A 23,798-nucleotide genomic window follows, 5' to 3' on the forward strand; every position below is an offset into this window, starting at 1 on the left:
AGATTGATAATGTAGAGAAAGATATTTGTTGGTTGGGTGCAGAGTTTGTCTTATTTTCACAGGAATCAGTTTTAGTTCTACATTGTTGCCGAGAGTTAGGGTACAATTACATAGGACTTTTATATTTTTGTTTTTTCATTCGTTGGCTAAAATACTTAAGGGACTAGTTTTTATTATTTTATTTTAATTGGTTAGATTAAACTGGTAGTGTCAACCTTTTATTATACCAAATAGGTCATTTTAATCACCCTTGGGGGACGACCATCAATTTAGCGTATATTTGCTCAAACCTTAGCTACTCAATATTTCGTCTCTGCTCTACCGACGATTTCAGGATTAATCAACACTTGATTCTTAAGATAATTTCATTTAATGTATCTAATATATTTTCCTTAGGTATTTAAGTAAAAATATTTTCCTTTTGATCCCTTATTTAGTTAGTAAAACGTCGTCGATACCTGTCTTTTTTAATTTCCTTGCAAAAAAAATATTTTGTTATGCAAACATTTTTTTTGGTATCACCTGACTATTGTCTACAGGGGTGTATATTCTGCATGGGATCCCCGGCTCAAGGGGGGGCGGGGGGAAATAAAAAATAAGTGGTTGGAGGGAAAAAAAATGTAAAAATTAAGAAAACTGAAAACATTTTTTCCATTTCGCCCCCCTCCTTGGTTAAAAAAACTAAAAAAATGTGTGGTAGGAGGGATAAAATAAATAAAATATAGAGTTCTTTAAATATTTTTCTATTTTCCCCCAACTTTTTAAGAAAAATCTAGGGGGGGGGAAAATAAAAAATTTTGTATCAGGGGGAAAAAAATAAATCTTGTGCAGAATATACACCCCTGATTGTCTAAGAAAATATTATTAAAATTAAAAGTAGTTCTATTTATTTTCTTATCAGTGGACAAATGCAAAATAAGGGAACCTATAAAGTTTTTATATTTTAATTTTTCTATCAACATTCTAAAAGATAAGAATAGTTATTTATCACATCGTATTATAAACGGCTTTCCGCGGATATAGAAAGTACAATTATAAGATTAAAACTAGTTTTTTAGCCCCGAGGTGCCATAGGCACCGGCTAAAAAAAACTGGTTTTAATCTTATAATTGTACATTTTTATATTCGTAGAAAGCTGGATATAATACGATGCTAGACATAGTTTTTTCCGTATGGATGAGAACCGGTTCCTATCCACCGGATTCGAATGAATACGAGAAAAAGTTTGATTGCAATTGAAGTTTGCCCTCAAAGATCATTATTTAATATTTAGCATTCAAAGGGGACTATCCACGAACAAGAGCACGTGATTCTAAGTACCTTCCAGCATTGACCCTGAGTATTTTCTTTCAAAATATAATAGGTCACTTTTAATAATTAATATATTGACGAGAAAATTTATGTTTCACCACTTCAAGTTGAAGAAAAGTAAAAATAAGTCCAGCATTTTTAGTCAAAATACTATCAAACGTTTTGTTGAGTTCGGGGTGTCTTTAATTGTCCATGTTGTCAAATGATAAAAATTTTAAAAATTCAAAAGCACATTTAATATATCTCATATGTATGTTTAAATTAATGCTAATATGGATTAATTTACAATCTATATAACAGGAGTATTCGCATATGTATCATCAAATATCCATTTTATTAAAAGATTTAGCTTCATAAATTAATTAAAATACCTAAAAAAACATGGTGAAACATAAATTTTCTCGTCAATACAATAATGATATATGGTGATCTATTATATTCTGAAAGAAAATACTTAGGATCAATGCTGGAAGGTACTTAGAATCGTGTGCACTCGTTCGTGGATAGTCCCCTTTAGCTTACTAACATGGAACTCACTTATTGGCCAGTTCGTTCATCCAGTAGGAGGGGATGGGTCAAAAGGGGGGGGGGGAGAGATCGTTATTTCAGCCCTGTGCGAGTTTCCCTTTATTAAAGATGAAATCTGGTGTAACATCCAAGTAATAATATATATTCATTAGCATCCACTAGTTATTTATCGATGATTTTTAATAAAAGTTGGGGGACATTGGACTGTAAATAAGAACCCCAAAATCATATAAACACGTTTTCACATCCTTTAGCTTAAAATTTTGGGTACCTACGTTAATTCAACCTTGGAACGGTTGGTTTTAACTAAAGAAGTCCAAACTTTTCAACCGAATATTTTAACCTGGGTTATACAATACAACAATTTATTACCCATTGTCTTATCCCTTCAGTTTATTCAATCCTTTAAATAGGCAAATAAGATAAGGTTAACCTTGCAATAAAAAAAATTATTGCATTTATTTCATCATTTAAAAGTTTTAGTTGCCTACTTATACTTCTTATTTTAAAACTGTAGTCATGTAATTAAGACCCTAAAGTACGTACTTGAATAATAATTTTATAACAAATATGTTTGTTATATTTATTTCTAGTAAAATCCACTTTTATCTGATTATTAGATCTTTATCTTTTAGCAATAAAGTCATTTAAGCCAGGGAGGGAGTGGAGAATCAAATATAGATCATACAAGTCCCCAAAGTTTGTTAAACACTTTGTTCCATTCGTTGGCTTGAATCTTGAATGGGTTGCACAAACTAAAAGTGTCCAAACTTTTCCATAAATTCTAATCTACACAGGTTTAATTTTGTTTATTGTAATATGTTGTGTGTCTATCAATTTATTGTCTATCGTCTTATCCCTTAAGATCCCTGCAGTTTACAATAACATTTAATATTTCTCTACTTCCTTGATTCAAAGTACCCAGCTTGTAATCACGTTGTATTATAGACAGTTTTCCGCGGGTAGTAAAATTAGAAATCAAAAGTTTCGTAGGCTCTGAGGGGCCAAAGGCCTTGGCCAATAAAACCGGGATTAATTCTTTGATTTTATTTTTCGTGGAAAATTATCTACAATACGATATGATAAATGATATTTCAGTGTGGCTCAGCAGAGGCGGTTCTAATCCAGCAAAAATCAATTGGATTTGACGCCATACTGAAAATTAATAATTAGAGATAAAATGCCCCTTATCTTTCAAATAAATTAACAATTAAGAACGAAGCTTTTTCACATTTATTATCCTATATTATTTCTATTGAAGCTAACGATCTCGAAAACTGCCAGTCCAAATTTATTGAACTTTTCAGGGAAGCTTTTTAAATGTCGTTGGGTGGTTTTATGCTATTTTCCTAAACTCCTTCGCCGTCCTCTAGAGACCAGGTGCAAAGCAACTATTACTTTTATTATTTATAGAGTTCTTATAAGTAATTTTGATTTTGCCAAAGATATTAAAGGATAAGACAATGGACGATAAATTGAGGTTCATCCTTAATGATGAAAAACAAAATGATCTCTTTAGAATTAAATTAGTGGTTGAAAATTTTGATTTGAACCAACCAATCAAGATTTAATAAAGTTTTAAAGTCAATTAATGTTAGAACAATTAGGTACCAGTAAGATTTACAGTCCATTCTCCCCTCCCTACATTTTTAGGAGCCTCGCTGTTCTTGGAAGTTGTCATCCTTGTTTTTAAAAATACTAAAATTTGTTTTGTATATTTGCTATATGAACACAAAGTAAACTGATCAATTATACAACAGTAATATCTCAGAAGGCGTGGTGACCAAGTTATATAAAACAGAAAGGTATAATTTTTTTTTTGTAGATTTTTTTGTTAAATATATTTTTCGTCTCAGTAAACGAAACTAGAATACATTGAAAAACCGTGCCCAAATGAGGCTGACTCAATTACATTACACAAACAATGTATGTTAATAGTTATTTATCGCATCGTATTTTAGACAGCCTTCTGCGAATAATATTTAAATGTAAAGATTAAAAAACAGTTAGTATAAAAAAGTAAAAGAAAAGACGGGGTATGAGCTATATGATATGTAACTATGGATATAATTCTAAAGGGTGTGCAAATGTAAAAATGTTATGCATACCGTTAGAACTGCTATGAGCTGTATTTTTATAAGAACGGTTCCTGTGCTACAAATAATCTAGGAGCCAGATGGTAAAATGTTCCAAAATTTACTCGCAAGTCAAGTTTAAGTCAGTTGGGACATTTTAACACGTAGCTCCTAAACTATGCGTAGCACAGGAATCGTTTTTATATTTCCTAAAAATAGACTTCTTAACGGTTCTAACGGTATGCGTAGCATTTTTCTACTATTTACACAAGCCGCGCAATTTCATTTCTTAAATGTCGCATTTTTTTACACCCTTTATACTGTATACATTTATTATTAGTCCGCTGGTCCGTCCGTAACTAATAACCTATAACGTTAAATTAGGCATGTTGGAATTGTATTATCGATTTCAAACTTGGTTTATTGTAATTGTCCGATTAACTTAGTTTTGAATCCCGGGGCGATTAATATTAATAATAATGTCTTTAGAAGTAGGCCTATATGATCATGATTTTGGGACAATTAAATATGGAATAGTTTTTGAGCTTAACTTTTATTAATATTGTTATCCTTCTTTTTCATTAAATTAAATATTGTAAATTTCAGTAGGTAGGTATTTTACATAAATATTAAAATAAAAGCCATAAAATTATTACCAGTTTTATTAGCCGATCTTTGGCCTATCGGTGCTAACAAAACTGATTTTAATCTTATAATTATTCAATTTAATATCCGCGGAAAGCTGTTTATAATACGATGCGATAGATAACAATTCTTATTTTAGATGCCGCGAAGTGCTACAAAACGAAAAAGGACCTCAGAAGACGAGGGGGGAAGTAGTAATAATGGAGATCTTGTCAATACTACAGGTACAATCGTATAAACAGGGAGGCACACTTATAAAAAAACAAAAACCTAAGATTTTTTTATTCAATCTTAACCAGACAAATGCCATCTACCTAACAAAGATGTGTAGATTTTATTTCTGGCAACCAGAAAATCCGCAGAAATCGCATATACGAGATCCAACAAAGTTTCATTAAAAAAAACCTTACACCAAAAATAACAACTTATAATTAAAAAGACGACTTAGTTTCTTTTTCCTGTTTAATACTAATATTGAAACTAATTCACAGGCATGCATGTTTGTTGGTATAGTACTTTTTTAGAAACCAAAATACAGACATATTCAAAACTATGATAGTGCATATTAGTTATTAGAAAGATTATATTTTTTTTCTTGAATTAAAGCAACTTTTTGTAGATAAAAACCCGTAATGTCTTCATTATTGACACAAACATGCATGCTGTATAGTTGAAAAAATTCAGTCATTTAAAATGCTCATTAGAATACAAAGCAAGAAATAAAGGTTATCAACTTTCTATGAGCTTTTTGTGTTAAATAAAATTGATAACAAAAATAAAAGAGTTTTGAAAAATAGTGAAATAACAAAATGTTAGGTGAATAGTTACCTAATAATTATATTAAAATAATAAAAAATTGTTTCACGTTCTTTTAAATAATTTTAATAAAACATGTATTTGCTCAACAAAGGTTATTTATAATTATGAAATCTACCAAACCGATTGTTATAAGGGGAGATAGTTTATGAAGACGACACAAAATGATTTGTAAAAATTACTTATTTTTATCTTTTTTTTAAATCTTTAATAGTTTTAACGTTTTTTTTTATGTAAATTAATAAATATTATTCAAACTTAATGGATTTAATCTTTTTCTTTGAAATTTATATGTCTAAACAGTGTAAATATGAAGTTCTTAATCACGAATTTTCAAATCATTAGATTTTAAGCAAGTTAATTATAGAAATAAAGAATAATTTCGACCAAAAAAATAGCCACAAAAAGGCTTAGGTACTGCATTATAAAACTGGCTTAATTGTATAATTGCATTCATTTTGTTTAATTACCTTTAAAAATGAGTGTTTATATGCTGCCTTGGTTATAATCAAACCTAAAAGTGCTCTTTAGTCAGTGATAGAGTGAAAAAAATATATACCTTGTTTTATAGTTTTTGATCTCTTTTTTTTATATACTTTATCTGACTTTCACATTTAAAATGATAGATTTTATATCAATTATTGTGTTGACTTTAATTAAAATCATAATTTCTGTTTATATGCATTTTTCTATAGGTAATGAAATGTAATAATTGCCTTTTTTCATAAATAAGGCGAAAAAACTGACTCTGAAGATATTTTTCTGTCTAATGCATGCTCTTAACTTATAAATGAAAAACTTTTATAAAAAGATTTATTTAAAAATATGTCATTTAAGGCATGAAATTAATTTTGCAAAGTTTTGTAAATAACTTTTAAAAATGATTTTTGCGGATTTTCTAATTTACATGGGTGTTTTCTAAACATTTTCCCCTTTCCAAAAATACCTTCCTCGTAAAGATTGAATTCAAGAAAGTATAAACTTTCCGAAAATGAAATGTGGAGGGAGAGGACATTGTAGTGTAGATTATACTGGTACCCAATTGTTATTTCGCCTTAAATTAATACTATTTTTAAACCTCGTAGCAGTGGCCAAATTTTGTCCGCCAATGATTTTCATCTACAGTAGGGGTAACATTGTTTATCATCATTAAGGATTTATTTACATTAATTTATCGTTCTTTGTCTTATCCACTAAGATCCGTGGTGCAAGCACTTTTTTTTAACAGTGAAATAGCTTTTTCACCCCTCTAAAATATTCGATAATGTTGCTATTTAGTCAAAAAAAAACTTATGAAACCCCTGAATAAAAATTCAAATGTCGTAATGAACTAAAGCTCTTAGTTTCAGCGCGCCTCGCGCTTGGTCGTCCTCAATCCAAACTCAACTTCACATGTATTTTCAGATTTTGATACAAATAGAAAGCTATTTTAGTTTTAATTTTCTGATTTTAGCATCGTCAACTGTAAACAACAATGATGCTGATTCGTTGGATCCAATCGAGGCCAAGATTAGGAAGCTTTGTAGCAGTGTGGTAAGTTTTTATGTTTTACTAGCCACTTCGCTCATAGAGGCTTCTATTCTTAGTTTTCTGGGTCTTTTGCTCCACAAGCCCCTAGAAGGAAAGTCCCAAAATGAAATGTGTAATGGTTACATAGTTCAGTTATTTTAAAAAGTTTTCTTTGAAAAAATCAGGTTGGTTGATATCTTCAAAAATAAGCTCAGAACTCCTGTTCTTAGTTTTGGGGGGTCTCTTGCTCAACAAGCCCCAAGAAGGAAAGTCCCAAAATGAAATGTGTAATGGTTACTTAGTTAAGTTATTTAAAAAAAGTTTTCTGTAAAAAAAATCAGGTTGATATCTTCAAAAATAAGCTCAGAACTTCTATTCTTAGTTTTGGGGGGTCTCTTGCTCCACAAGCCCCTAGAAGGAAAGTCCAAAAATGAAATGTGTAATGGTTACTAACAGGGTGTCGGAGCCGTTTAATTTTGATGCGGCTCCGGCTCCTACCTTAAAATTGATATATCAATTTTTGTTCATTATTGAATTTGATAAAATAAATATTTTGCTTTTATTTGATTTAAGCTATATAAAAGTAGAAGGATGTGTGTCTATTTGTTAAGTAACAATAGTTTTTCAGTTTATTATATGGAAAAAGACCGTTGCCAAATTATAATATTACTTTAAAAAACCATTTTTAGCTAATCTGGAGCCGGAGCCGTTTTTAACGAAAAATACGGCACCGGATCCGGCTCCACCAAAAATGTTGCTGCTCCCGGCTCCGAAACACTGGTTACTAAGTTCAGCCGGAGCCGCATCAAAATTATACGGCTCCGGCACCCTGCATATAAGAGATTTTACAAAAAGAATTAGATTGATAACTATAAAACCAACCCCACACGTCCCTCCCAAAATTTGATACTGAATTTCATTTCCTGTGTACAAACTCCCCCCCCCCCCTTATTGAATATTTCAGTATGAATGGTAATACACTTCTTTAATTGTCATTTTATATTATCAATAACAACACCTTATCAATTAATTGATTTAGTTGATAAACAGCTAAAAATGGCTGAGAACAGTTACCAACAGATGAAAGTAAAAGTTTAATACATAGCTTGTGATGTGTTAAGTGGGTGTAAGTTTTTTCTATAGGGCAGCAAGGTAATAAGTGGGTGTAAGTTTTTTTCTATAGGGCAGCAAGGTAACGGCTGCTGTTCAGCTGTAGCTGTTACCCAGCGGCCATAAGGATGGGCCCATACTATTATTGGTAGTATTTTTGAGCTCAACACCCATATAAACCTACCCCTAGACACGTCACAAGCCTTATATACTTATTGTACTCTTAACCGCTCCCAGCTGAGCTGCAGCTGTTACCCAGCTGCCATATGAATGAGCCGCCACTATTATTGGTAGTATTTTTGAGCTAAGCACCCATAATAAACCTACCCCTGGACACGTCACAAGCCCTATGTACACATTCTACTCTTGGCCGCTCCCAGCTGAGCTGCAGCTGTTGTCCTGCTGCCATATGAATTGGCCGCCACTATTTATGTAGCATTTTTTAGATCAGCACCCATAAAAACCTATCCCTAGACACTTCCCAAGCTCTATCTACTGATTATACTCTTGGCCGCGCGCACCTGAGCAGCAGCTGTTACCCTGCTGCCATATGAATTGGCCGCCACTATTTATGTAGCATTTTTGAGATCAGCACCCATAAAAACCTACCCCAAGACACATTACAAGCCCTATTTACTCATTCTACTCTTGGCCGCTCCTAGCTGAGCTGCAGCTGTTACTCAGCTGCCATATGGATTGGCCGCCACTATATTTAGTAGTATTTTTGAGCTCAGCACCCATAAAAACCTACCCCTAGACATGTTACAAGCCCTATCTACTCTTCATACTTTTGGCCGCTCCCAGCCGTTTTCAGCCGGTTCTAGCCTTTTAGCAGCTGGTACTAGAAATTTAAAAAATGGTTATTGCTATCATTTAACATGAATTAAACCAAAAATATGTTTTAAAAAGTTGATTCCTACGCCAGCCGTTACTTTTCCATCTTTTTGTTCGATTTAGGGAAAATAGACCTACCAAGGATCACTCATGCAAAATTTCAGATCGAAATTCGAACTCTTTGCTCACTGATTACGAGATGGTTGCATTAACCCCCCCCCCCCCCTTTACGTTTCCCTCTACATTTTAGGTTAAGTTCCAACTCTATATATTAAAAACATGATTTATTCAGGTGCTACCCTAATCAAATAGCTTAAGGGGAGGGGGGGTTAATGCAACCATCTCGTAATTAATGCGCAATTGGCACTTAGAATCCAAATTTCGTTATGAAAGGGGTAGTTTCACGAAATGCATTTGAACTTAATTTAGTGAACCGCATATTTTTTCTTAGTTAATGGGGTAAACTACATTTAAATAGCATATATTTGAAATGAATTCAATTTTCTACCACGTAGTTTTTAAAATATTAAGACCTGAAAATTGTCTTTTTGTGATATATGCAATTTAAAAAGACGATTTTCAAGTCTTGATGTTTTAAAAACTACGTGGTAGAAAATTGAAATTTTTTCAAATATATGCCATATAAATGTAGTTTAACCATTTAACCAGGATTAAATATGCGGTTCACTAAATTAAGTTCAAATGCATTTCGTGAAACTACCCCTTTAGCATGATCAGCTGTTTAGCCGGTTTTTTTTGGCTATTTTTAGGGCAAATCTGTCATTTAAAACGTAGGACTAAACTTTTGAAACATATTTTTAATACCTAGCCGTTACTTTTTCATGTGTTCATGTAATTACCCTAAAATCCGTAAAAGTGTGTGTTTTAAGGCTTAAAAATAGTAGTAAAACGATAATATTCACTAATATTAGTATCTTTCTGAAGATTGCGAAAGCATGAAACTTAAAGTTAAAGATAAATAAAATTGAAGTAAAAAACGTTGTTTTACTATAAAATATTCACTAAATTATGTATTTCTTATTGAAAAGAACTATAGACAGAATTTTTTTTTTAAGTTGACATTTTATCGTTCTACTACTGTTTTTAATTTAAAACACACACCTTTACGAATTTTGCCCGCAACCTACTTTTCCCTGTGACAGTTTTCTTGCCTTAATCTAAACTTGTATATCATGTTTGTTTCAGTCGGCTGCGCCCCTTAGTTACATGGAAGAAGCTAATACGGAGAGAGATAGTGTAGATTATAATATTAGGTAAGCATATCACTTTTCCACAGATGTTAAGGGATAAGACAAGGCACGTCAAATTGATTACAGATATATATACACCCTTAATTATAAGAAACAAAATTACCCCTAAAGATTAATATCGTTAATAAGAGAGAGATAATGTAGATTATAATATTAGGTAAGCATACCACTTTTCCAGAGATATGTTAAGGGATAAGACAAGGCACGTCAAATTGATTACAGATATATACTCCCTCAATTATAAGAAACAAAATTACCACTTAAGATTAATATTATTTGAAAACTTTGGACACTGCTAGATTGAACCAACCAATCAATAATTTACAGTCTAATGTATCCTCCCTCACTAGTCTTTATTAACATGGTAGAACTAGGGTTAGGCCAGATACTTTTTTTTGCCGGATACCGGATATCTGGCCAACGTCGGATATCCGGAAAATTACCGTATATCTGGCATTAGAAATCAGCCGGATACACGGTGTCCAGATAGTTTCAATGTCTGGTATCCTGCCGGATATCCGGCCCAACCCTAGTTAGAACCTAAGTTTAATATACCTAATTGTATTTTTTTCTCTCGTTTTTTTTAAATTAACCTGTGTAAAGCTTCCAAAAAATGGAAAACTTACAATTGTAAAACTGTATTTAAAAGGATAACAAAAGAAATGGCAGAAAACGGGGAGGCACCGAGACGAGTTCGAGTCTATGCGGATGGAATCTATGACCTGTTCCATCAAGGTCATGCCCGGCAGATGATGCAAGCTAAGAATATTTTCCCAAAGGTAAGGGTTAGGTTAGACCCACCAGGGATAAGATCCCGCTTGGATTATTATCTGTGGGGTTAGGATCCCGCTGGGATTATTAGCTGTTTATTCAAGTACAATAGACTGTAATACTGTAATTAATGCAATGAGTGGTTCACTTTTGTATGGTTTTGTAAATGTCGCAAAACTCGCAGCTGATGCGTGTTACTGGCCTAACTGACAATTAAACCAGTATACTAAGCGGATTTATCACAAAACCTCTTTCAGCTTATCCCTACATCCCTGTACAGTTAATACCACAATGTATCTATCTACCTAACTAACTATAGGTGTATCTATCTATCTAGCTATATAGGTATATCATTATCTATCTATCTAACTATAGGTATATATATATAACTATCTTAACTATAGGTATATCTATCTATCTAGAGTGAAGTGTACCTAATGGTGGGGTGCTGTAATGACCAACTAACGCACAGTATGAAGGGCAAGACAGTAATGTCTGATACAGAAAGATACGAGGCCATCCGTCATTGTAGGTAAGCAATATACAAGTTTAACCCCAGGGATCTTAAAGGATAAGACAATACACGAAAAAAATTAGATAGATTCTTAATGATGATAAACAAATTTAGGACTCCTTCTGTAATTAAAATCAAAGGTTGAAAAGTTTAAATCAATCAATCCAAATTCAATTAGTGTGCTCAAAGTTTATGAGCCAAAAGATAAGATTCAGTTCTTGACCATTTTTTTGGGGGGAGTGCCTCAAGGATGAGTATTTGGACTCGTTTTATTTTAGATATGTAGATGAGGTGATAGTAGATGCCCCTTGGGTTTTGGACGAAGACTTTCTGGCCAAGAACAAAATAGGAATTTATACAATTAAGCGTAAAATATTCATCAATAAATTAAAAATAATCTTTAAAAGTAACAGGATATCTGTGTGTGTATGTACTGAATAATCTCGCTTATTACTGAACCGATATGGTTCTCTGTTACCATGTCTTTTTTTACAAAGATTTAACTTATATACCTAACATGTTGATTTTTTTACTTTTTTTAACAACAAATTTTTATGTGATCTAATTATCCGACTGATCTGATTTTTGGTATATTGATTCCTGAGACAACAAAGTACAATATCATAAGCGAAGCAACTCTATAATCAAGTACTAAAAATGTAAGTATGTCCATAAACATTATCCTGTATCAAGCAGTTATTCAACAAATTTACTTACAATTTTGCTTCGACTCTTACCTACATTTATATTCTGATTATTCAGTTCTGACACTCTACAAGTGTTAATGTCCGTTTGTCCTACCGTTTCAGAGCTTCGCTTTTATGGATGTTGTCATCCTTGTTTTAAATGGATTGTATAAATTTTAAATTTCCATCTCAGATTTTGTAGCCCACGACGAGGCCCCTTACAATATTGGTAGTGCGGATGATGTGTACGCCTTCGTCAAGGTAATCCTTACACCTTAAGATCTCAGAAATGGCCGGGTCTAAATTGTGCAAACTTAGCGTATCTTAGGGTAATTTTATGTAATATTATTGACATCGATAGATTTCTCATACATTATCTATTTTTATGGACAAAAAGACAGTTTACTGTCTGTCTATCTATATATCTATATATCTATCTGTCCAAAGTTAACTATATATTTTCTATCTATTATCCTAGCTGCCCTACAGATTTATCTATCTACCTAATTATCCATCTTATTATTAGAGGATTGATGATGTTTCTATCTATCTATATAAGGGGGGGGTTTTTAATGCAACCATCTCGTAATCAGTGAGCAAATGACACTTAGAATTCGAATTTCGATCTGAACTTTTGCATGAGTAATCCTTGGTAGGTCTATTTTCCCTAAATCGAACAAAAAGTTGGAAAAGTAACGGCTAGCGGCTCAGCCGTTCAGTCGTTTTTTGCCTATTTTCAGGGTAAATCCATCATCAATTACGTAAGAATCGACTTTTTAAAACATATTTTTGGTTTAATTCATGTTAAATGATAGCAATAACCAATTTTAAAACTTCTAGTACCAACAGCTACCGTCTAGAACCGTTTGATAGCGTTTTGGAGTAGAAAAGAGTATTATGTTGAGAGAGGTTTCGTGACTAATTTGCAGTATAAGTATCAAAAAAATGGCAAAATAGCTGAGCCGCCAGCCGTTAGCCGTAACTTTTCCAACTTTTTGTTCGATTTAGGGAAAATAGACCTACCAAGGATTACTCATGCAAAATTATAGATGGAAATTCGAATTCTAAGTGCCATTTGCTCACTGATTACGAGATGGTTGCATTAAAACCCCCCCCCCCCTTATCTATCTAACTTTCTATTTGGCCTAGAGAAAGTTTGTAGCTATCCAGAAGAATCTTAGTTTTTTATCTATCTATCTATCTAATTATCTACCTATTTATTATCTTTCATGTTCGTTGCTTCCCAGAGAACTGATAGTTTTCTACCTTTTATCTACCTATCAAATTTTAATTTTCTATCTCATCTAATGGCATGTTCGTATCTGTCGTGTTTCTATCTATCTTTCTATCCAGGATAAAGGCATGTTTTTATCTACCAATAGGACTGATGATGTTTCTGTCTATCTACCTTAACATTACCTTTCAAAAACTGGCAGTTTATCTATCTATTCATCTTATCATCTAGTTCTATCTAAGGGGGGGGGGTTAATGCAACCATCTCGTAATCAGTGATTAAATGGTACTTAGAATTCGAATTTCGATCAGAAATTTTGCATGAATAATCCTTGGTAGGTCTATTTTCCCTAAATCGAACAAAAAGTTGGAAAAGTAACGGCTGGCGGCTCAGCCGTTTAGACGTTTTTTTGCCTATTTTCAGGGCAAATTCATCATTAATTACGTAGGAATCAACTTTTTAAAACATATTTTTGGTTTAATTCATGTTAAATAACCAATTTTTAAATTTCTAGTACCAACAGCTACCGGCTAGAACTGTTTGATAAGGTTTTTGAGTGAGAAAAAGTATTATGTGAAAATAGGTTTCGTGACTTTTTTGCTCTTAAGATAGTAATAAAATGGTAAAACAGCTGAGCCGTTAGCCGTTACTTTTCCAACTTTTTGTTCGATTTAGGGAAAATAGACCTACCAAGGATTATTCATGCAAAATTTCTGATCGAAATTCGAATTCTAAGTGCCATTTAATCATTGATTACGAGATGGTTGCATTAAACCCCCCCCCCCCCTTATCTATCTATCTATCTAGGCGAAGGGCATGTTTGTAGCTACCCAGAGGACTGATGGTGTATCCACATCTGATATTGTGTCAAGAATAGTTAGAGATTATGATACGTATGTCCGCAGAAATTTGGCCAGAGGATACTCCAGGAAATCAATATTTAAAACTATTTTCTTCTGTTTGCCTTCCCTGTATACATAGAATTTAGTTAGGGAGGGAGGGGACATTGGATTGGAATTTGTCCACAAATTTTTATGTTTACAACTTTCTTTTTCATTTATTGGGTTGAAAACTTGACTTTTATTAATTCTTGTTTGGGTGTCAAATTTAGCAGTGTTTAAACTTTTCCACAAACGATTTTAATCTACAGAAGGGGCACTTATGTGAATATAAATAAATTAATAATATGTTGATTTTTCAACAGAAAAGATTTGAATCTGTCTTTTGTCAAAGGTCAACGTTACAAACTTCAGAACAAGGTAATTCCTTTTTTCTTCAACCTAGCAAATTTAAGATTTTCTTAGCTACTAAGAGAGATAGAAGTCTGAAATGGTGTGTGTAGATTCTCTAAACCATGGCGCTTGTTTTATTACATGGCAGTTAAAATGCTTATTGACAGCTTTCAGGAAAGGGCAAAAAATATCGTTTTTGATAATTATATGTAAATCTGTTATTAAATCTATGTTTTACACGTTATTTTAAATTTTTGTAAAACTCGATAAAATAGAATTTGTATGAACAAAACAACTGTACAATATCGGACCCTATCTTAACTATTCCTGTTATCCTGCAGGTGGATGAGATAAAGTCTGACGTGACAGAGAGGATCCACAAGTGGGAGGACAGGAGCAAGGAACTTATCGGCTCCTTCCTCTCCATGTTTGGCGGCAGAACCTTTGAGGAGATTATGAACAGCAGTCTTGTCAGGTCAGTAGAGAAACCTGTTTCCAGTATGGCTTCAAAACCTTTAAATATCCGTTGAATTAGAACAGATTCTCAGCTATACTGAAAAATCATTTATAGTATTATATTACAGAATTTTTTCCACGGATATTAAAATTAAATTCTTAAAATTATAACCAGTTTTGTTAGCCCAGGCCTTCGTACCCTCTGGGAACAGTCTAATTTTCAGTCCAATGTTCTTCCCTCTATGAACTTGACTTGTTAATTTTTAGTACAATTTTATATATTTCAGAGCCATATCACCCCAGCCATCACCACCTGGCTCTCCAGCGCCCTCAGCTGCCTCAGATGATCATTAATGCCCTTGCTCTTAGAGCATTTGGCTCTAAGAGCAACAATATTAATGCTCTTAGAGCAACTAAAGCTCTTGGGGCAATTACACTAGTGATCTTGGAGAAATTACATAATGCTCTTAGGGCAATTACATCAATGCTCTTAGGCAATTACACCAATGCTCTAAGGGCAATTACATTTATAATCTTAGAATAATAAAAGGATTTGCCCTTAGAGCTGATTTATGCTTTAATGAAAAAATTACCAGTTTATGTTTAGACTATGTTGTTATATGATACAGAGGTGGGTTCTTGAAAATAGATTTGGAGAATTTGCCACTTATATGTAGATGTACAACCAAAATTATTCTAATACAAAACATCTTAAGGGATAAGATAATGGATGATAAATGGATGAATGTACATCCCCAATTATTAAAAACAAAACAAGGTCGCATATGATTTGAATCTATGTTTTAAGAACCCACCGCAGTTATAGATATATTTGTAGAGAGTGTTTGAAATATACCATAAATTTTTTTAACCAATGATATACTTTAAAATATCTGGATCAGGTGCAGTTCATGGTAAAATAAACTATACGTTCCAAAGTTAGTTCTTAGATTTTTGGATATAATCGTTACCAGCAACATTTTACCATGAACTGTAGACTTTTACTAATAAATTTTGTAAATGTAAAGAAAATTTATATTTTGAATATACTATGCAAAATATTAGTTTGTTATGTAGTTAATATTTATAGAGCTTTTTATACCTAATTAAAATTTAATTTTTAAATAAATTAAAGTTTATTAAAATAAAGCAGTAATAATGATATATTATAGCTTTTTTGCAGTAGTCAATATTAGTTAAAGTAGCTTTTAAACACCGTTCTAGTTATCGCATCGTATTATTGACAGCTTTCCGCATATATTAAAATAAAAAATTAAGATTAAAGTTAGTTCTGTTAGCCCCGAGGAGCCGAAGGTCCAGGCTATCAAAACTGGTTGGTAGTTGTTAATTTTATAATTTTTTGTTTTTTAATTATAGAAAATTGTCTGTTATACGATGCTATACAGTATTTTCAGTATGGCAGAGATCCGGTTTTAATTCAGCGGATATTAATCGGTTTTGAAGCCATACGGGAATATTAGTAAGTTAATAAAGCTTCTTTAAATTGCTTTAAGATTTTAATTTCATTGCTTATTTAATGAAACTTCAAATGTTTATGCTTAAAAAGTAAAAATTATTAAAATATTTTGATAAGAATAATTAAATTATTTAATTTAAAAATTGTTAAATATTTTTATTAAATTTGATGAAATGATACACAAAAACTAAAGGTGCTTTTCTTCAAAGTGTTTATCAAGCATTAAACCCCCCCTTCTTGGTTTTCTTATAATATTAAAAATGTAGGGGGAAGGGGTTTCTCTGCTCAAATAGGCACCTTGAGTAGAATCCGCCAACAAAATTTTTTAACTGTTAAAAAATGTGATAAACAAGCTTTTAACCCTTTGAGGATGAATAAGTGTAAATTTTAACCCTTTAAGGGTGATGAGTGTAAAAACATATATATCGACTTTATTATGCAACTTTACATGTTAATAAATATACTGTTAGGAGTTCAGGGATGATACAATGGAATAATATAATTTATATATACATTTATTAGATAATTTGACTGTTAATACTAGAAATCTAATAATTAAGGAATAAGACAATGAATAATTAATTGATGGACAAAATTACCCCTTTAGTTTGTTAAAATGATGATAAGTTTGGACACTACTAGTTAAGAACCAACCAATCAAAATACAATTGAAGTACCTAAAGAAACTTAAAGTATAACATAAAATGGTTATTAAACTTTGGGTACCAGTGTAATTTACAGTTCAATGTCTCCTCTCTACCTGGATTCTGACTAACAATATAGAGTAAAAAGTATATAAAAGTTTAATGTATAATAGTTATTTCTCGCATCGTACTATAAACAGCTTTCCGCGGATATAGAATGTACAATTATAAGATTAAAACCAGTTTTTTTTTAGCCCCGAGGTGCCGAAGGCGCGGGCTAAAAAAACTGGTTTTAATCTTATGATTGAACATTTTTATATTCGTTGAAAGCTGGATACAATACGATGCTAGACATAGTTTTTACGTATGGATGAGAACCGGTTCCTAATAAATCTTCCATTGTACAATCCTTGTATCCCTACAAAAATGCACAAATATTATCAAGCAAACTATTTTTTGATGCACAAAATTTTAAAAATTTTAGAATTCAACTGTATATATATAATTTTCAGGTGTAAAAATGGATAATTTGAAGCGTATACAATGCTGTTACAAGCTTAGCAATAGTTTTATTGAAAAATAAATATTTATGATTGCAATAGATAGTGTGATATTAAGAAGAAGAAAGATTAAGAACAGGTATAATGATTGCGTTCTGGATTTTATATGGAGGTTCCTTGTTGAGCATAGAAACCCCTGACTACCCTCATAAAATGAGGAGTGGGTGGAAGTTCTTCGTTTATTACTTAACTTTTTATTAGGTTAGGTTTTATAAGGCACTGGATGTTGCATCAAGGGTAAGGGTAACGAAGGTTCAGGCCCCTTTTATTAGAAGAGGGGGCGGGGGCTAATGCAACCATCTCGTAATCTATGCGCAAATGGCACTTAAAATCCGAATTTCGTTATGAAACTTGGCTTGAGTAATCCTTGATAGGCTAAGCCGTTAGCCGGTAATTTTTTTCAACTTTTTGTTCGATTTTTAGGAAAATAGACCTACCAAAGATTACTAATGCCAAGTAGCATATCAAAATTCGGATTCTTATTGCCAGATGCGCATCTGTTACAGGAGGTACCTACATTAGTACATACTGTAGCTGTCCTTGGATATAAAACGATGATTTCCTTGACATAAACGTATTTTTTTTTGTCAATTAAAGGAAATTAAGACAATGGATCTAGTATATACGTGGATATATTGACGGGGGGGAAATTGTCATCAATTTAGGTTGCTGACATGGAACTCGTTTATTGGTCAGTTCGTTCATCCAGTAGGATGGTAGTGGGGTTGTGTAGATGGTTGGAGGGTATCGGTTTTTTAGCCAACTACGAGTTTCACATTAGAGAACATGAAAATATAGTGCAAAATCGAAGTAGTAATATTTAGATTATGATGACAGAAATATTTCTTAATCCAGGTTAGGACAGGATGGCCGATCCAAGCTCCGTGCTAGGCTGCTGGAAAATAACAGGGGTTGAGCCTATGCCTTGCGGCGGTAGCAGCATTGGCGGTCAGAACAGTCCTCAGGACCTGACAGCAGCCACTGCCAGAGGTCTGGCGGCTGATATGGAAATTGCAAGCCTCCAGGTAGGATTTATAATAAACCTTAATTTTGAACCTAGTAAAAGTGTCAGACTCTGATTATGACGTAAAAAAAATTGCATATGTGAGGTCACTATAATTTTTACCATTAGTCAATTACAGTGTATACTGGCCTCTCATTGGCTAATTTTTTTTACGTCATAATCAGAGTCTAGACACTTTTACTAGGTTCCTTAATTTTGACAATATTCATTGGAAATATTTTTATGGGGAGGTCTTTAGGGAGGGACAGAACATTGGGACTGTTTTCTTTCCTGGTTTCCAAAGTTTAATACCTACTTTGTTCGTTGTTTTTTTTCTTTGGTTGTGTTATTTTACATTAGTGGTAAAATGTTCCAATTACCAGGGGTATATATTCTGCACAAGATTCTTTTTTTTCCCCTGCTGCAAATTTTTTTTATTTTTTTCCCTCCTAGTTTTTTCAAGCAAAGAAGGGGATAAAATGGAAAAATATTTTAAGAACTCTTTATTTTATTCATGTTATGCCTCCTTCCACATATTTTTTTTAGTTTTTTTTTTACCAAAGAGGGGAGAAAAAAAGAAAAAAATGCTTTCAGTCCTCTTAAATTTTACATTTTTTTCCCCTCCAACCACATATTTTTTATTTTTTTTTTCACCCTCTCCCCCCCCCCCCCCTCAGCTGGGTCAAATTTGCAGAATATACACCCCTGCCAATTACTTAAACTTTTCAACCATTTTCTCACATTTTTCAAAGTAGCTCCTAAACTAGGTACAAATAGCACAAAAACGGTACTTATATTTTCAAAAACTAAAGATTAAGTTATGACGATTCTAACGGTATGAGTAACATTTTTCTACTATTAAAACAAACCGCACAATTTTAATTTTGAAAATGTGCGTATTTTTTGGCACAACATTTAAATCCATAAATCTTTGAAAAAAAAGGCCTTTGGAAAAACCGGTTTTTAGGGAATAATTTGTTGAAACAATCATTTTTGAATATTTGAAACATAAATATACCTAAAGCATTTTACATAATTTTTTTTCTACCTATGCATAATTAAGTTTAAAAAAATCATTTATCTTGAAAATTTTAACAAGGATGTTGAGTTTACACTGTTGGAATGTGGCGGCGTTATTTGGACCAATGTTGTCAATACAGACCTTCCCGTGGTTAACTGCTCTGCATATCAGGTAAACATGTCCTCTCATTCCTTGGTTTGAAAACTTTGGGTACTATTATTCTCTCATTTGTTGTTTAAATAACACTGGGTATTTTTTTTTTCTCATTTCGTGCGGAATCTTGCCAATTTACAGTGTGTGTATGATGTATTGATCCAGGAAAGAAAAGTTTTTAAGTAGATTGTATGGACATATAAGGCCTGAGTTAAAATCTATTTTCTTTGTTGATAATTATATCAGCAGTCCAAGGTTCTAACCAAATAACCTTTAATTTAGGAAAGCTATTGAAAGCTGACTTAATGAACCATTTATCTAAAAGTATTTATAAAGTTGCACGAAATGCATTTGAACTTAATTTAGTGAACCGCATATTTTTTCCTGGTTAATTGGTTAATTTATATGGCATATATTGAAAGAATTTCAATTTTCTACCACGTAGGTAGTTTTTAAAATATCAACACTTGAAAATCGTCTTTTTAAATTGCATATATCACAAAAAGATCCCTTAAGATTTGTTTCAATACTGACCTATTTGCTTCAAACTAGCAGTGTGCAAACTTTTCGACCACTGATGATGATTATGTTTAGGTGTATGAGGACAGAGTGAGTTGGAATGTGTTCAGACTGATCAGGTTCTCTGCGTGGCGGGGAAATATTATCGAGTTTGTCATTCAAAATCTCGGGAATTCCGCTGATGATAGGTAGAAAATAATATAAATACCTACTGAAGGGGGGGGGGGGTTATTGATTTAAATTGAGTTAGAGGTATACACTATACAGCCAGTCACACACACAAACTTATACCTATTTTGTTACTTTTTTTATAGCCTTTAGGGGTAGTCGATCCCTTTCTGAATTATGCTTTATAAGGAAAAGAAAATTTTTATGACGGTTTGGTCAAGAAGTGATATCTCTGGGGAGGGTGGTGTTACCCTCCCCCCAAAAAATGGTTAAAACACCTTCCCATGACCTTTAAGAAGCCTCACTATAAAGGAGAACTATATCATTCCAACTGATATCGAGATTATTCGGGACAGACAAAGACAGATACTGTTACTTTTATATAAGGATTATTATGAGATATTAAATTCAAGACCTCAGTGAATGAACATTAATTATTAAAGTCGACAATTTTGTATAGGTACCTTTATCGTTTTTTTAGAATGATGGATCTAGTCCTGGAGGGATGGTGCACCCTCAAATGTACTCTTGTCAGGTAAGCTTCTACTTGGGTTATATTATTTTCCTTTTCTGTTACAAGTGGCTACGTCCCTAGAGGCCTCTAGAAGCACCTGAGTAAAGCCTCCCCTAATAATTTTAGTTAAAAAAAAAATTAAATAATTTAGAGTTTTTCCAGATGTTATTTCTCTTGGGTGGTGGGTGTAGTTACTCTTCCCAAATATAGTTATTAATCTTACCTGGACCTATGAGAAGATTCGCTGTAAAAGATAACTATATCGGTTCATTGGTTAGCTAGATCTTAAGCTACAGATAGGCACATATGATAGACATCCTGTTACTTTTATATAAGGATTTTTTTTTTATTTTAGAAGCTTGGAAACTGATAGTGTGGATTTTGCCTTCAACTTCAGCTGTGCACTGCAAGAACATCTTTATCCTGATTCTTGTATCAAGTTAAAGGTATCCAACCTTATTCCAAATATATTCGTACCCAAAGTTTTTAATTTGCTGTTTTTAAAACTTTGGGTTGTATGAACTTTATCCAGATTCTTGTATCAAGTTAAAGGTATCCAACCTTATTCCAAATATTCGTACCCAAAGTTTTTAATTTGTCGGCTTTAAAACTTTGGTTTGGAAGATCTTTATCATGATTCTTGTGTCAAGTTAAAGGTATCCAACCTTATTCCAATGATTCGTACCCAAAGTTTTTAATTAGCTGACTTTAAAACTTTGGGTTGTAAGATCTTTATCTTGATTCTTGTATCAAGTTAAAGGTGACCAACCTAATTCCAATTATTCGTCCCCAAAGTTTTTAATTTGCTGGCTTTAAAACTTTGCGTTGGAAGATCTTTATCATGACTCTTGTATCAAGTTAAAGGTATCCAATCTTATTCCAAATATTCGTACCCAAAGTTTTTTAGTTGTTGGCCCTAAAACTTTGGGTTGTCAGATATTTATCCAGTTGGAGATTCTTGTATCAAGTTAAAGATGAAGATAGTCTTGGGAGGGAGGGGGTCTTGGATTGTAAATTATTCTGGTACCCAAAGTTTTAAACATGATCGCTCATTGTTGGTCTAAAAAACTTGAGGAATTTTTGTGTCAAGTTTAATTTAACCCACCATGTTCCAAGGAATGGGGGTTTAAGGAAAGTAAAGTATACTGGTACCCTAAGTTTTAATGTAAATTATACTGGTACCCAAAGTTTTAACGTATATTATACTGGTACCCAAAGTTTTAATGTAAATTATACTGGTATCCAAAGTTTTAATGTAAAGTATACTGGTATCCAAAGTTTTAATGTAAATTATACTGGTATCCAAAGTTTTAATGTAAATTATACTGGTATCCAAAGTTTTAATGTAAATTATACTGGTATCCAAAGTTTTAATGTAAATTATACTGGTATCCAAAGTTTTAATGTAAATTATACTGGTATCCAAAGTTTTAATTTAAATTATACTGGTACCCAAAGTTTTTAATACACGATATCTCATTCGTTGGCCAAACAATTTTGGGTTGTAGGAACTTTATCCAGTTTCTTGTATCAAGCTAAAGGTAAAGATATTCTTGGAGGAATGGGACATTAAACTGTAAATTATACTGGTTGATACCCAAACTTTTTAAACACGTTCCCTCATTGTTGGTCTAAAAACTTGGGGAATTTTTTTGTCAAGTTTAAGGTAACCCACCATGTTCCAATGAGGGAGGGTTTAAAACTTTAAGGACTGTAAATTATTCTGGTACCCTAAGTTTTAATGTAAATTATACTGGTACCCAAAGTTTTTAATACACGATATCTCATATACCCAAAGTTTTAATTAACACTGATTTGTAATTTATTGTTTTGTATATAGGATAAAGAGTTTGAAGTGAATAGTTTCTTTGTACCAGAAGATATTAGGTAAGGAATAGTTATTTCTCGCATCGTATTATAAACGGCTTTCCGCGGATATAGAATGTACAATTATGAGATTAAAACTAGTTTTTTTTAGCCCCGAGGTGCCGAAGGCACCGGATAAAAAAACTGGTTTTAATCTTATGATTGTATATTTTTATATTCGTAGAAAGCTGGATATAATACGATGCTAGACATAGTTTTTTCGTATGGATGAGAACCGGTTCCTATCCACCGGATTCGAATGAATACGAGAATATCAATTCTCGTATTCATTCTAAACCGATTAATTTCCAGTGGATTAAAACCGGTTCTTATCCATAAGAAAAAGAAACTATGTCTAGCATCGTATTATATCCAGTTTTCTACGAATAAAAAATGCACAATCATATGATTAAAATCAGTTTTTTAGCCCGTGCCTTCGGCACCTCGGGGCTAAAAAACTGGTTTTAATCTTATAGTCTAATGTCTTATCCCTTAAGATCCCTGAATAATAAACAAATCTATTCAGGAAAAAATTGGAAGGAGCAAACGAAGAAATCCTGCAAACGATATTATACTATCTCTACAATGAAGCTCTCAGTCCAAATATTACAGCTAAAACAGCTGAAAGGGTGAGTTTGGCAGGCACAGCCAGCACCATTGGTGTATATTCTGCGAAATGATTCATTTTTTTCCCCTGCTGCCAGGGTTTCGGATCCGGATCCGCAAGGATCCGCATATTTTCGACTCAAAAAAATGCTGAAAAAATGGAAAAATCTACCTAAATTTATATAAAATCTCAGACATTCTCTTGATGAGAGCCAATCTTTAAGGTTTAAGGTCAGACTTGAAAATTAAAAGTATTTTTGACTTCAAATTAAAGA

At 32.7% G+C, this 23,798-nt stretch overlaps 2 protein-coding genes across 4 annotated transcripts in view; both read left to right on the forward strand.

Moving 5' to 3' along the window:
* Positions 1-17,625, forward strand: LOC145321618 (choline-phosphate cytidylyltransferase A-like). Of its 2 annotated transcripts, none has more exons than XM_080163064.1 (13): positions 1-58; positions 3,596-3,644; positions 4,699-4,783; positions 6,829-6,908; positions 10,035-10,102; positions 10,749-10,878; positions 11,293-11,402; positions 11,663-11,731; positions 12,262-12,331; positions 14,112-14,234; positions 14,510-14,563; positions 14,878-15,011; positions 15,280-17,625. In XM_080163064.1, exons 3-13 carry the CDS (start codon positions 4,699-4,701, stop codon positions 15,344-15,346), a joined length of 990 nt encoding a protein of 329 aa, XP_080019190.1. In that variant the 5' UTR covers positions 1-58; positions 3,596-3,644; the 3' UTR covers positions 15,347-17,625. The 2 variants fall into 2 exon arrangements, with proteins under 2 accessions (XP_080019190.1, XP_080019191.1); XM_080163065.1 differs by having other exon boundaries at positions 14,112-14,230; positions 14,506-14,563.
* The window catches only part of LOC145321616 (uncharacterized), a 22,091-nt gene continuing 15,904 nt past the window's right edge, over positions 17,612-23,798 (forward strand). For both annotated transcript variants that reach the window (XM_080163060.1, XM_080163061.1), the window contains exons 1-8: positions 17,612-17,752; positions 18,529-18,698; positions 19,776-19,868; positions 20,445-20,557; positions 21,019-21,072; positions 21,407-21,497; positions 22,892-22,938; positions 23,444-23,546. In XM_080163060.1, the coding sequence (XP_080019186.1) occupies positions 18,540-18,698; positions 19,776-19,868; positions 20,445-20,557; positions 21,019-21,072; positions 21,407-21,497; positions 22,892-22,938; positions 23,444-23,546 (660 nt within the window). In that variant the 5' untranslated portion in view covers positions 17,612-17,752; positions 18,529-18,539. The remainder of the gene's footprint in view (positions 17,753-18,528; positions 18,699-19,775; positions 19,869-20,444; positions 20,558-21,018; positions 21,073-21,406; positions 21,498-22,891; positions 22,939-23,443; positions 23,547-23,798) is intronic.

Source organism: Acartia tonsa, chromosome 6, assembly GCF_053477335.1.
Source record: "Acartia tonsa isolate MP-2025a chromosome 6, ASM5347733v1, whole genome shotgun sequence".
Lineage (NCBI taxonomy): Eukaryota > Metazoa > Arthropoda > Copepoda > Calanoida > Acartiidae > Acartia > Acartia tonsa.

Bases quoted from the DNA above. Each gene is read 5' to 3' on its own strand.
- LOC145321618 (XM_080163064.1), top strand. From the start codon at position 4,699: ATGCCGCGAAGTGCTACAAAACGAAAAAGGACCTCAGAAGACGAGGGG. The intron at 6,909-10,034 runs GTAAGTTTTTAT...TGTTTGTTTCAG, and splicing joins GGAAGCTTTGTAGCAGTGTG to TCGGCTGCGCCCCTTAGTTA. The intron at 10,103-10,748 runs GTAAGCATATCA...TGTATTTAAAAG, and splicing joins AGTGTAGATTATAATATTAG to GATAACAAAAGAAATGGCAG.